General features: G+C 36.8%; 1 protein-coding gene across 3 annotated transcripts in view; it reads left to right on the top strand.

Moving 5' to 3' along the window:
• The window catches only part of LAMA1 (laminin subunit alpha 1), a 99,917-nt gene that overhangs the window by 59,167 nt on the left and 26,824 nt on the right, over positions 1-13,926 (top strand). For all 3 annotated transcript variants that reach the window (XR_005259820.1, XM_038163629.1, XM_038163621.1), the window contains exons 28-40: positions 397-517; positions 655-792; positions 2,516-2,637; positions 3,548-3,634; positions 3,888-4,081; positions 5,019-5,161; positions 8,068-8,166; positions 9,154-9,265; positions 9,438-9,600; positions 11,905-12,115; positions 12,364-12,480; positions 12,576-12,739; positions 13,371-13,509. Coding sequence is in view for 2 of the 3 variants with exons in the window: in XM_038163629.1 (XP_038019557.1) it covers positions 397-517; positions 655-792; positions 2,516-2,637; positions 3,548-3,634; positions 3,888-4,081; positions 5,019-5,161; positions 8,068-8,166; positions 9,154-9,265; positions 9,438-9,600; positions 11,905-12,115; positions 12,364-12,480; positions 12,576-12,739; positions 13,371-13,509 (1,810 nt within the window). In the remaining variant the exon portion in view is untranslated. The remainder of the gene's footprint in view (positions 1-396; positions 518-654; positions 793-2,515; positions 2,638-3,547; positions 3,635-3,887; positions 4,082-5,018; positions 5,162-8,067; positions 8,167-9,153; positions 9,266-9,437; positions 9,601-11,904; positions 12,116-12,363; positions 12,481-12,575; positions 12,740-13,370; positions 13,510-13,926) is intronic.

Raw genomic sequence — 13,926 nt, forward strand, 5'->3', positions numbered from 1 at the left:
TGAAGAAGTCTGATTCCACCTCCAGATTTTGTGCTATTTTTGATTCACACGCCCCCAATTATCTTTTCGTTAGCTCTGTCCAAAATTTTGGCACAAGGCAAAGCAGTTGTCTAATATTTCTGTGGAAGAATTGCATACTCTTGCATGGTAGATTTGGGAAGTTTTCCAGACAGAGAGGGATCAACCTATATTACTTTTAATAATTTCTGATGTGTTTGGTTGTAGATTCTTAAATTCCATATATAAGTAAAAAAATCTTCCGTTTTTGAGATGTTTACATGGGAAATTATGGAAGATTATGTATTGTATCCCAGACCTTGAAGCATGAAAATGTTTTTGGATCTTGTTTTCATGCTTCTTTAAATGTTCACACTCTCTTCTTCATATATCTTGTAGAATTGCAAATATCTCAATGGAAATTGCAGTCAAGTTTGAAGAAATGCATCTAGGCAGACCTCTAGCTCATTTTGTAGAGCAGTGTAGGTGTCCTGCTGGTTACACTGGATTGTCCTGCCAGGTACTGAACACTTGAATCCTTTTTGTGTGTCTAATAGTGTGAAAAAAAAATTTACTTTAATGGCTTTTAAAATTGTTGTTGTTGTTAAAAGCTGTGATAATTTGTTTAAAATTTTACTTTACTCCCCTTACAACTAGAGCTGTGCTCCAGGATACTACAGGGGGAAGCATACAGAAGTTAGTGCAAGAGAGCCTCACACTCTGATCACACCTTGTGTGCCATGTCAGTGCAACAACCACAGTGAAACCTGTGATCCTGACACTGGGAAGTGCTTGGTATGTACATCTTAGACATTCTTTTATTGATTTCACCTGAGTGAAATGGCAGTAACCTGTCCAAGGAGTTTTTAGGAGAAGTATATGACTGTACTAGCTGGATAAAATGTGATTTCCCCCCCCCCCCCCCCAAAATTTATCATTTATAAAAATGATAAATCAGAATAATTTCCCTTATGATCTATTCAGTAAAGTTAGCAAGATTTTGGGGCACTAACATACTCAAAATTATTAATTATTTTAGTTTTAATTTTACTTTTCATATTACTTCTATATCGGTTGAATTTGTCTGTTTTTCTGTGAGACTTTTTGGGCTTCTAGGCAAGATCTGCTTAGGCATACAAAGAAAAGAAATAAAGGAATGCAGTAGGCCATACTGCACCACAGACTTAAATCAAAGGTAAATTCTTTCTCAGGAAGAGAATCCTCTGGGCAGCTTTAAATGAGGCTTTTTTTTTTTTTTTTTTTTTTTTAATGCCCAGAGACTACAGTATTGTAGGGATATGCCTCAGCTAAGTTGATTTGCTCACTTTTCTCATTTTATCCCAAAGGTTGCAAAGAGGGGTCACACACATGAGGGGTCAAACACATTTCCTCTCTCTTGTGGTCTGACAGGCTATGGACAGCAAATTCTCAGCTAACCAAATAAGCCATATTAAGTCCATTCCCTGGCATTGCTCAGTATTTTTTCTAATTTTTACCCCTAGTTACTTTATTTTTCCAGTGGTGACTGGGTTAGTTCAAAGTCAAATTCCACTGAATTAATTCTTGAAGTTAGTTTTTAAGTGAGTTTCCTTAGTCCTTCAGGCTTTTCTAAGCTATTCTTTTGCTTTCAGGTTTGTACAAAATTATGTATCTCATGAGTAAGAACTAAGGCTCTCACGTTTGCAAGGCTAAGATGCATAGGTCTTTCACAGAGGTGAATATTCACCATTCTTCCTCTTAGTTCCTTGTTGAGGGTTAGCAAGTCATCTGTTTCTTGGGATTACTGCTCAGACATTTCCAGCTGAGTGGCGTAGGCAAGAGAGTTGTTTTTCTCATGACTTCTGCTCTCATAAAATAGGAGGTTGCATTGCTACTGTTTACCTCACCAACCAACCTAAAATACACACTAGCAGGTATATAAAATACAGAATAAGAAAAAAGAAAGGTTAAAATTAAAAAGGAGGGCAAGGCAGAAAAATGTTTTTGTTCACCCAGGGGCCTAGTCAGTTAAATTGTGTTTATAATGCCAATTTATGTTTTAATTTTAACAGCACTGGTTATTGATCAGTACTCTTGACAAATAAAATGTAGTGTCTGTTAATCCTAACTGGAGATAGTCCTCAGCATTTGCTGAAATACTGAAACAGAAAAGCCAGGTATTCTGTTTAATTTTTCCTTTTTGTTTCTTTCTTTTGTTTTGGGTTTTTTTTTTTTTTTAGGATTTTTTGTTTTGTACTGTGATGTCCTGACCTGAATTGATTAACAGTAGTAAAAATCCATAGACTTTATGGAAATTTAAAAAAGAAATTAGGTCAGCCTGCCTGAAGGGGCATTCACATAAGAGAAAATATGCTGGCATTCTGTTTGCATAAAAAGTTTTTTCATTTAGAGAATGTTTACCTGGGGGTAGTGACATGTGGAGATCATTGTTGGAAACTGCACACATATATTGATAATGTAGATAAAGTTGCTCCTGTTGTTTGTTGTTGTTTTAAACCATCTGAATTTTGTGTCTCAGAACTGCAGAGATAACACAGTTGGTGATTACTGCAGTACTTGTGCCCCAGGCTACTACGGGAAAGTAACTGGATCTGCCAATGACTGCTCTCCTTGTGCCTGTCCCAGAGCCAATCCTGTCAGGTAACCAGAACTTACTAAATCCACTGTACATTTTACCATTCCCATTTTTTTTGTTGTTCATCCAACCTCCTACTCCTTCTGCTCCTCCTGCACTATGACAGTAGGGGTTGGTTATTGTTATGTGTCCTTCATTTCTAGACATTTGAATGCTGCCTATTTTTATTTAGTAAATGGAGCTTGCATTCTGGGCTGTACTGGTAACTCTATGAAATTTTAAAATAAAAGGATTAGGTGATAGATGAGTCATTTTTTTTCTCTAAGACTAGAACAGGAACATAGACTGTTTTACATATAGTTGACTAAGTTGCTGTGACATTGTTTAGTATCAAATGTGAGTCTTTCTTTATTCAGAGAACAGTACTTTTGTATTTACAAAGATTCAGACCATCCCCACTCAATGCAGGAACTTTTCATGAGATCAGTCCAAGGGGAAGAACAAATACTTGTTTTGTCTGAAATTTATACATCTGCTTGTTTGGTACAGGAACAGTTAACTTTGTATTTAGAAAAAACCAAAATGCTGTACAGGCTGGGCTTTTTCAGAAGCTTAAGAAGCATATTTGTTTGCTTTTGTATAATTGAGTCAGAATGAGAGTATAGCAATTATGGTGTCTTCATGCAAGTCTCAGTTGAATACACGCGTTATCCATATCATACAGGGTCCATTTTACATTGTCTTACCTTTTCAAAGGAAGGCATACATGCTAGTGTGCTCTAGCATATTCTGCAGTAATGGAACTGCATTGGGAAAGCAAACTTAACTAATTTAAAGTAAAAATTCTAGAGAAATGCTGTCAGACTAAACAGAAAGTGCTGTTGCTTCCAGTATTTAACCTGTGGCTGAAGGTGTTGTGTGTCTTTATATGGTCTTTTTTATATGATAGCAGGTATTTGTTTATTCTTCCCCTAGTTTTAGTCCCACTTGTGTCCTGAAAGGTGATCATGATTACCACTGTGATGCCTGTCTCCCAGGATATGAAGGACAGTACTGTGAAAGGTGAGTTACACAAGATGTATTATTTATTTGAATTTTTTCCCAACTCCCCAGAGCAGTTTGGTTAATATGAGCCATATGTGGACTTAGATTATTCAGTGTTCATAAATAAGTGTATGAATGAGCACTCAAGGACTTGGAGTGATTTTCTAGTTACTGATGAACTATTAATAAAAACCCTAAGCTGTCAGTAAATGTAACATCTGATGTCATGATGAATACCCCGTGATGTTCAGTGTGCCATTCCTCCCTGTAGGTGCTCCCCTGGCTACTACGGTGCCCCTCAGCTCCCTGGTGGCAGCTGCCGTCTGTGCCAGTGCAATCCGGGTGGTTCCATTCACGGGAATTGTGACGGTGCCACCGGGCAGTGCCCCTGCAAGCCGGGGGTCACGGGACAGCTCTGCCAGGAGTGTGAGCCGAGGCATCTTCTGCTGGAAGATGAGTGTGTCTGTAGGTCCTTTTTAAATTGTCTCCTTTCCCAAGGGGCTGTGGTCTGCTCCAGTGGTATTTATGTGCATATGGTCATTCCCTGGATGGGTTTATGATGTCTGGCCCTGTTCTTTCTGTGAAGGAAAGAAACCCTAACAAATTAGGTAGTATTCTCAGGAGGTCCCACCCAATCCCAACCGTTCTGTGAACATAGAGGAAACTGCAGTAGAGATCATAACATCAGCCAAGCAGTTAATCCTTAAATTGGCTTATTTAGTGTTACAAACAAGTTTAAGGAAAGATAATTTTAAGACTTTTACTGACCGTATAATATCTTATTTATTGCAAAATCTTGAATTCCTATGTCATTGACCCTTTGGATGTGAGGTTGCTGTAATAATATTTTTGGACTTAGGCCAGGTTTGTAGGCATTCTCCAGCAACAGTAAGCCATATTCCCCTAATAATTACTCTTATAATTCTTCATGAGAGTGTAAGTAGCAGAAAGGCACATCTAGCACAGCAGTTTGCTTCTATAATGAATCAAGATTTAGAGCTCTGGTTTATTTTGTACAAATAAAAAAATAATCTGAGAAATAAATGGAATTACAGGACTGTAGGCTGGAATTTCCTGTCTGCCATACCTGTTTGACTGAGTGGCTTCAACATGGATTTATTGCAAAATAGCTAAATAAGCTCAATAAGCTTTTAATACAGCAAGCAGCTCAATAGTTAGCAGAACCAATAGGGCTTGAATGTGTGCTAACCTAAGGAGAATGTGTTTGGAATAAGTTCACTCTTAGGCAAGAAGGGAAAGGCAAGACTACAAATCTGTACATTCAGAGTTATTGTACTTTATCACACTTAAAAGATGAAGGCTCATACTGTCTAAATCAAAAGTGCAGTATTTTTTGTGTTCATTTTAATATTAATATTGCTTCCTTAAATTTTTTATTTAGCTTGTGATGACAACTGCACAGGAGTTTTGTTAAACAGTTTGGACAATCTCAACGAGGCCATGCTTTCAGTGAACCTCACTGGTATTGACCGTGTGCCCTATGGGATATTGTCAGAATTGGAGAATGCAACACAACATCTGAAGGTAAATGAACACATAAACAGCAGAAATATTCAGTCACGCTTTTAAAGCAAGACTTGCAGCCACCCACAGGTGCTAGTAATTTGACAGAAGGTCTCCTGAAGTTCATAGCTTGAATATGTGTAAGTGATACCAGATTAAGACCATTCTGTTTGCTGTGGAAATATACCTTAAGTTATTTGGCTGCCTGTATAAGTTTCTTTTCATCTGTTGCACTGGCATTTAAATAAATGGATTGATATATTTTTCAATCACCAATCAGATTTCTGAATGTGCTGTATGTATGTTCTTTGTGTAGATTATGTGCATTCTTAAGTCTGGCCAGCAAGGGGATTAACTCTCAGTGGTGAAATAGAAAAGCAGGCCAGGTTTTCTCCCTTTTTGGTCCCTTTGCTAAAGAGCTGCCAAGGCATAGATTTAGAGGGCATTTCCCTAGAGTTCCCTGGGTCCTTCCCTGGATTGGTATGCTGCTTTTCCATTAGCAAGGGTGCTTGGGGTGCAGTGGTTTGCTTTCTTTGTGGCTGTATGGCAGCCCAAGTGCTTTACTTTATCCTTCATCTCACGACACCAAAGTCAAGCAGAATGTTTCAGTGTTGAATGCTTTGAGACTGCTTAGGGCTAACTTCCCTTCAGCTCCTTCCCCCCTTACACAAAGCATGAAATACCACTTTTTGTGATTGTAGAAGGTCATTTATTGTTGCTGAGGAATAGGTTCATGTGGCCTCTGCACAAAAACAGAGATAAACAGGAACCTCCCTGCCGCATGACTACTAAAAATAAGCACATTTGTTGGTAAGAGTCTTCTCAGCAATAGTCAAGCAGACAAGCTCTGAGTCAGAAACAAAGCTATCTTCTTTGTATTTTGCCATATCACAAGAAAATCAAAATAATGTGAGTCTTTTTGTGCTGCCAAATTCAGCAAATTAAAATTTTGAGTTATAATTTCTTCTATTTAAGATATAAGGCAGAATGAGTTCCAATCAGTGTACTTCAAAATGTTAATAATTACAATAATTGATAGCAAACTTGTTTAAATGACATGTTTATGCTTCAGCAGAGGTACTCTTATCCTTTAATTTTAGTTGTTAACCTTTTGATTTGAAAGCTTCAGTTATGCTTCCCTTCCTTTATGTCCTAAGGCATAAGTGTACTGAACTATTGTAATACTTCAAGGATACAATTCACTTGCTTTCCATAATTAGTTTGTGTTTGTTTGCTCCTGCACCATCATATTTTACTTGGAAACATTATTCATATGCAGTTTTTATTGAGCCTTTTAGTACAAAGAAAAGTCAAATCTTATGTAAAAATAAGGGCAGTTTAAGTTTCTATTTATTTCTTAAGTAAGTGTAATTTTCTCAACTGTAATAAGTTTGTATTAAGTTGATCTAAGTACCTTAAGTAAGCTTCTACTTACTTCTTACGTTTTAAGTTCTAGTATATACATTTTTTCAATATTAAAATAAAATCAAAGCCAGATGTCACTGTATTGGAAGTGGAGTGCTTAAAGTGATATAAAACTTCTTGTGACTCATGTAATTTTGTTTATGTCGGGCCATGGTGTTTTTTAAATAACTTAATTGTGGGGGCAAGTTGATAGTCTTTTAATTTTTCTCTGCTTGGAAGCAGGTATTCCCCTTTTCCTGGACATGTAAAGATTATGTTGCCTTTTACCTTGTACCAAAGAAACTGTGGCTGGAGGCCAGAAAGTCCCCAAGGTTATTTCTGTGAATTACAGATCTTCCCTGAAGGACTGTCCCCTTACTGTGTTGCTTCTGCCTCATGCTGGTAGCTCAGGAACTCGAGTACTTCCTCTTTTCTGTACCTTTCTGTGGGTCCTGTGGTAATGACAACGTTATCAAATCTGACTGTCTGCTCCTCGTTGCTTCTGCACCTCCAGTCCATTGGAAGACTTCAGTAGTTCTGTTTTTCTAGTTAAAGCCTCCTGCTTTACTCCTGATACACCTAAACTTTGTTGCTGTCCTGTCCTGCTTTTTTGAACTAGGCTTTTAAAGAAACCTGCTGGGCTTTAAGGCTCAAGAGTTTTAGCTTTCTCTTTCATTGGTTTTTCACATCATTGAGGAAAAGGCTTTGAAATTTCCATTTGACACAAGGCTGGATACTCTTGTGTATTACTTTTAAAAAAAATTTGATTTTACTATATATATATATATATATATATATATATATAATTTATTGTGGTATTTATGATGATTGGCTCTGAAACATCTGAAATCTAAAAATAACCTTTCCTAAACTTGCTCTCCCTGTAAGAGATGCCCTAAGTTTCTTTGCGTCTTTAGAGAAGTGGTATTCTGTTTCAGGCCTTGACTGTATCAAATATAATATACTTGGGTACAATGACCTATTTATTGCTGTATGGAGCAGGTTTGAGGTGACCTTGAAGGCAAATACAGCCTATTATTCTTTCCCATTGACAAAGGGACCCACAGGACTGCTGATCTCCAGGGTCATCCTCACAGATACACCCAAGTGCAGCTGTTCTTACAGGACCAGTTGCTGAAATGATAGCAGCTATCTGGATGAAATACATCTGGTACTGGATGAAATACTTAATTTGAAGGGCCTTGCGACTCCTCAAAGTAGTTTATTTGGTAGCTCAGACTGTGGTGAATTTGAGAATCAGGAATGGAGAACTGCTGCTTCCTTCCTATTTACTCAATTAAAAATACAACATGGCTGGATTCTTGCTTATTTGAAGAAATGGTACACTGTGTTGCATGAGCTGTATGTATGTAATTAACTTACATCATCTTGTGTGCTTTGAAAATCAGTCCTTTCAAACCTATAAACAATCTAAATAGTGTGCATAATTATTTTTTCCCAACTTTTCTGGACTCAACAAAGTCTTCAAATTACAGTGAGCTGTCACTTCTCATTCCTTATAGAGGTCTGTAGTTCCTAGAGAAGACCCAACTTACTCGTTAGATACAGCAAAAGAAAATCTTCTGAATTTATCAGGAGGAATTGATTACTTGCATGAAGAGGTAGGTGCTGGCTTCTTTATTCTTAGCCTATCTGGGGAAACCATTGGAGATTTCATAGCATAATAGCAGAATGCTAGAGATTTGTTCAGAAATTACTTAAAATTCAGTTCAGTGAAGGAATTCAGTCCATGCTGTAGTCTTCCTGAAAAGGGGAGTTAATTGCTTTGTGGAAATCTTCTGCAAATGACAGTGGTTTATGATATTGTCCAGGAGATTTACATGGTTTCTGTTAAAATTGAAAGTTTTTTAGTACTGTGTTCATTGTATTTATTTAATGTCCTAAAACTGGAGAGAGTGAGTTACTTCCTTCTCATTGGTTTTCGCATGTGGAGCTAATTAATAGTTACGTCATAGCTGAATGTTGACCAAAAAGTCCTTGATACCTGTAGGTAGTATTGTGTTTAAAATGACCTCAGGAGAAAAAAAATCTGTTAAAGTCTCACAGGAAAAGTAGACAACATCTGTATTCTTTATCCAGTCTTAACAGGACAATAATTGTAGGTAGGAAATAGAACATAGTACTTCAGCCATTAGATCTCATTTGCTGACCAAATGTTCTTATAATTTTCTGGCCATGTAAAGAGAATCTAACCAGGTGCTTCCACTGAATGCTGCTATTGTATTGCATTGATATTGATGTATCCAGAACAGTGATTATCTTAACAAACATTAGTAGTACCTTAAAAAATTATATAATGTTTACTTAGTTAAAGAAATAGCTTTGCTAATTATGAGCTCACTGATTATGGAAGTAATTGATAACTCTGATCTGAGAGTCTGGAACTTTAAACACAATTAAGGCATCTGCAAGGATGGAAGCATCAGAGATTTGTAAAGCAGTTAGATTTACCTTACCAAAAAGCATTGTTTCCTTAAACTAAAATATTCTCAATATTAAGAAAATAAGCAGAAAAAACACAGACAAGTGTCAGGAATTAATCAGTGTTTAAGGAGAACTGTCAAATATCATCTCTGATTTTATTCCAGACATCTAGATTTTTGAAAAAAGCTCAGCAACTTGACACAATGACTCAGAAAACCAGGAATAAAAGTCAAGAACTGACTGGCTTTATTGACACAGTGCATACAACCATCAAAGGTATCCTGTTTTTAAGATATTTCCATTTCTTTACAAAATTTAGTAAGGGTATGAGGGTTGCAACTCTTAAAATCCTATTTACCTGGAGAATGCTACAGTTTGCGCAGGGAATTCAAATATGGGTTTGTTTTCTTTTTAATGGTGTGACTGAATTGTTTACTCTCCTACTCAGTACTTGCTGAAGTTGCTTTGTCACTAAATGAAACACTCGGCCTGGATCTGCCACTGTCAAATGCTACATCTCAGAGCCTGCAGGATGATATTTCTGCCCTTTTGGATGCATTGCGCAAAAAGGATTTTGTTCAGCAGCACCATAATGCTACCACAGTCCTAAAGTAAGCCTGTTCTACAAAAACTTTATTTCAAATATGTCTCTGCCATGCAACACTGCTTTTTTGAAGAGATATCTGGAGAAACATTTTGCCATAATAAGTGGCAGTGTGATAGTTAGCCCAGGTGGAGCTGTGTGAACTTTGCTTTGAAGTTACATGATTTGGTGATACTTGGTCATCCCATGTGATACAAAGCAATAATAAAGTCTTTTAGAAGTCTGTAAAATCAATAGTAAAGCCTGTTAACTTGGATGTGATACAAAATTCCCTTGCAGTAAGTCAAAAGACTCACTGATTTCAGATTCTTTCAGATCTGACCTAATACACATCTCTGTTGGTTTTGGCTGAAAACTGTCTCAGTCAATTGCGAGCCCAGGACATGTCAGGCCTGCTGAAGGACATGACAATTAATTGTCACTGGAATATGTAACACAAAGATCTGCAAATAAAACCAAGGCATTTTTAAGCATTCTGAGCCATTGCTTAGGATTGTGTTCTGTTGTATTGATATGTCTCCAGTTGAAGGCCATTTTGAAATGGCTTTTGTAGTCACTATTAGTGTTTATTGCCAGACTTGGCAAGATTAAAAAAGTACTGTTCCAAAAGTCAGCAATTTTTTTGTTCCACTTTCAGAAATACTAACTAATGCTGTATCACACCAAAACCTGTAGGAACATTAACATTGGCTTCAGGGACCAGTATTTAGACCAGAGTAGAATATTTGAATATTTCTGAAAATTTGACCTTTTTTTTAATATATATAAAGTGCTTTGAATTAAGCGGGATAGTGTCTGTGTTGGTAGCATGTCTCATTTTGTTCAGCAGACTCTTCTGCTGAATATAGAACTGTATAGAAACTATATAGACATGAAAATGGACCAGAAATGTATCATTTATTTTTATTAGGAACTTCAAATATGTCTCCAAATGTGTTGTTCCATAGTAACAAAATGTTCTGACTTTCAACATCAACAGTTTTTGAGCTGTTATAGAAGGTGTTTGCAAATTAACTTTTTCAACTATAGTCTCTGTTGAAATTTCTGAAAGCTCTCTGATAAGGGCCTTTTGACAGATCGAAGACGAGAGCTAATAAGTTCTCTAAGGTTCCTTGCTTTGTGGAATTTCTTAAGAAAAGCAGCTGTGAATTCAAAAATTATTTAAATAAGCAGCTTGCTAGTCTGTGTTTTAGGTAGTAGATGTTGCTACATGACGCACAGTGACTCAGTTTGTGATAATGTACTTTAGGCAACATTTGCACCTGAGGTCTCCACACATTTGCCATGAAAGGCAAAGGCCACAGACAATTTGGAGTATAACCTTTTTACTCTGTGATGAAACTGAAGCCATTATTGACTTGTAAAATACTTTGGATCTTCTAACTTTTTTAAGGCTGTAGCTTCTGATTGAAGGGACTCTGAATTTTTGGGTTTAGGAAATGCACGCAAATACACATCTGCTATTCAATAAGAAAGATGGAATGCATTTTGCTGTATATAACTGTGAAAAAAAAAGTAGGTTTCTTTCACTTTGGCTAAAGATCTATGTTATATGCACTCAGATTAATAAGGAGAAACACTTACGTAAAAATACCATTTCAGGAGTTACAATGTTCAGCATATGTGCTGAAATAAAGAGAAACAAAGGAATAGACTTTCAGGGTAATTATAATTTCTGTTCCTTCAGTTCTGGAAAGTGTTCAAATGAAGATGCAAATATTCCCAAATAGAATAGCTGAAGCAATTAATAGCTGACACATTTGGGAGAATTTAATAATTGCCTGATAATCTCTGTTGTTGATTAAAAATGTAAGTGCAGAGATTTTTCATATCAATGTTCATTTTAATGAGACTCTGTATTTTTATTTGATATTTAAACTTTTCTGGACTCTTGCATAGATGTCTTTCAATTCTGGTTACTTGTTTCTTTCCAGTGCCAATCCTTGTGATGATGTTTTGGTCCTACATTCAAAATATGAATCACTACATTTAGGATATAGAATACTCCCAGAGATTTTGATGTGGGCGGGTATGTCCCAAATCAAGTCCAAACAAATGTGATTCATACTCACACCCTTTTCCATCTAGTCATTAATGCAAAGTTTATGAACTCTATTACTGTCTTCTCCCCAGGCAGTCATCATTATGAATAACTAAACCACCATGTATGCTATTCTAGAAAAAAATGGCAGACTTTAGTAGGAAGATACATATAAATTAATTTCACATGACACCATTTTCTCCTTAAGAAATCCATGCCTAAGTTCCTCCTTTGCTGATTCTTTAAGTTCTGATTCCTCTCCTTTTTCAGAGCTGCAGAAAAGTTGTTGACCCAGGTTCAGAAAGAGTATCTCAAACCCCAGCAGGAACTTGCTGAACTAAAAATGAACACCAGCCAATTGTTATCAAAGCAGAACAGCAGACTGCAGGATGCCCAGGACCTAGTGAACGAGGCACTCGCTAACATCAATGAGACCCATCGCTTGTTTCCTCTCATCTCCAGCAACCTGGCAGAGTTAAATGTAAGACTGGACATTGTTGCTGTGTTGCTGCAAGTCAGTGTTGCTGCATAAGAAGTACCAAATGTGTGATTGTATTTTAAAGCTGATATTTTATGTTTTTAAACATTTTAAAACATTTTAATATATATGATACCTTAAAAATTTAAATGAAACCAGACCCCTGTTTGAAAAGCACAATATTATGTTATTGAACTCATCAGTATAGCTGGCTTATCAGCCTAATATAAAACACTTGATTTATGCTATAGGACAAAAAGCTAAAAATAAAGGAAGGTGAAGAAATCTCGACCATGCTCATTAAAGAAGGGGATGTCCTACTGAATGATGCTGCTGCTCTTGCCCAAGATGTAGAGAACTCCACATTTGTAAGTCTTTAAGTTTTAACATCCTCTAAGAGACTCTCAAGTTTATTTTGCTAGTGAAACAAAAACAAAAAAAAAGGGAAACATTTCTTTTGCAGAATGTGGAAGTCCACCAGGATGGGTTGGTCCTGTGGAGCACCAAACTGCGACATCATGTGGATGACCTGGTGATGCAGATGTCTGTGAGAGGAGTGCTTGACTTGGTATACAGAGCTGAGGAACATGCCACCCAGTTCCAAAGACTTGCAGATGCACTGGAGAGGTGATCCACTGAAGAATTACAAAATTATGAGGTTTACATTAGTGTCAGATAAATCTGACTACCTATTAAAATAGGTAGAGGCCTAACTCACTAAACTAATTCCCTGCCCATGTTTTGAAAACAGAAAGTTTCACTTGGAGTAACATTAAGCAATTCTTGACCTCACCACAGCTAGATAAATTCAATAAAGCAAAATTTAATATAGATTAGATTCTAGATGCTTATAATTTTCTCCTAGATCCTGTATCTGTACTTAGTTTTCAAGTTTCAGATAGGGACTCATTCCTGTTCTGTTTACGCAATGCAATTTGTTTGTTCTAAGGGTCTCTATAAATTGAAAAAAAATTAACATAAGCAAAAGGGAACAAAATAGGAGAAAAGAAAGAGATGGAACGGAAAAAACTAGAACAGCAACTAACAAAATAGAAAAAAGCCCCGTAATTGAAAACCTTTTAATTTGGTCTTTCAGTTCAAAATAATGAATTGAAAGCCCCTTATGCAACATTGGGCAAGGTGTGCTCGTTTTTTTCAGAATGCATCATGTATTCTGGAAAGATGTGCATGTTGTATTTGGAGACATGGAACTCAGTGCTTGATTGAAAACAGGATTGCTTGTTAATTGTCTATTCAGTGACCTTTCCAGAGTAAGGAATGTGACTCTGAACACAACTGCTGCTATCCACACTCACTCCAGCGTTAAAAGTGTGATTGAAAGAACAGAAAGTTTGGCAGATGATGCATCTAGAGTTATGAATGGCCCCTTGGATTTAGTAAGTATCAAAATTAGTACTTTAATTTATGTCTGCCTCTTTCTCATTTAGGAATATTTGTTCTAATTGTTTCTGCACTCACTGAAAACTTGAGTCTTCTTGTTGGAGGCATGTCCTTGATGGCAGCCTGTCCTACCAGCTAGTATGTACTGTATCCTGAATCCCCTACCCCAAGGCAGTAATGACACCACATCTCACGTTCTTTTTACCTTGCTTTTCTCTCTGCCACAGTACCATTTTCCCTTTGTTTTGTTTGTTTTTTAATGTCTAATGCATGTTTAGCTGGACTTGACTTGATTCTATGAGGGTTTATGTCAGGCATCTGATGTATTCCCATAGAACTTAAATTCCCAAACCTCTAGTGCTCCTTTCTGCCTTTGGAATTATTCAACAATCTCCTTATTTGACCTGTCCCTC

The sequence above is a fragment of the Motacilla alba genome, chromosome 2, assembly GCF_015832195.1.
Source record: "Motacilla alba alba isolate MOTALB_02 chromosome 2, Motacilla_alba_V1.0_pri, whole genome shotgun sequence".
NCBI classification, from domain to species: domain Eukaryota; kingdom Metazoa; phylum Chordata; class Aves; order Passeriformes; family Motacillidae; genus Motacilla; species Motacilla alba.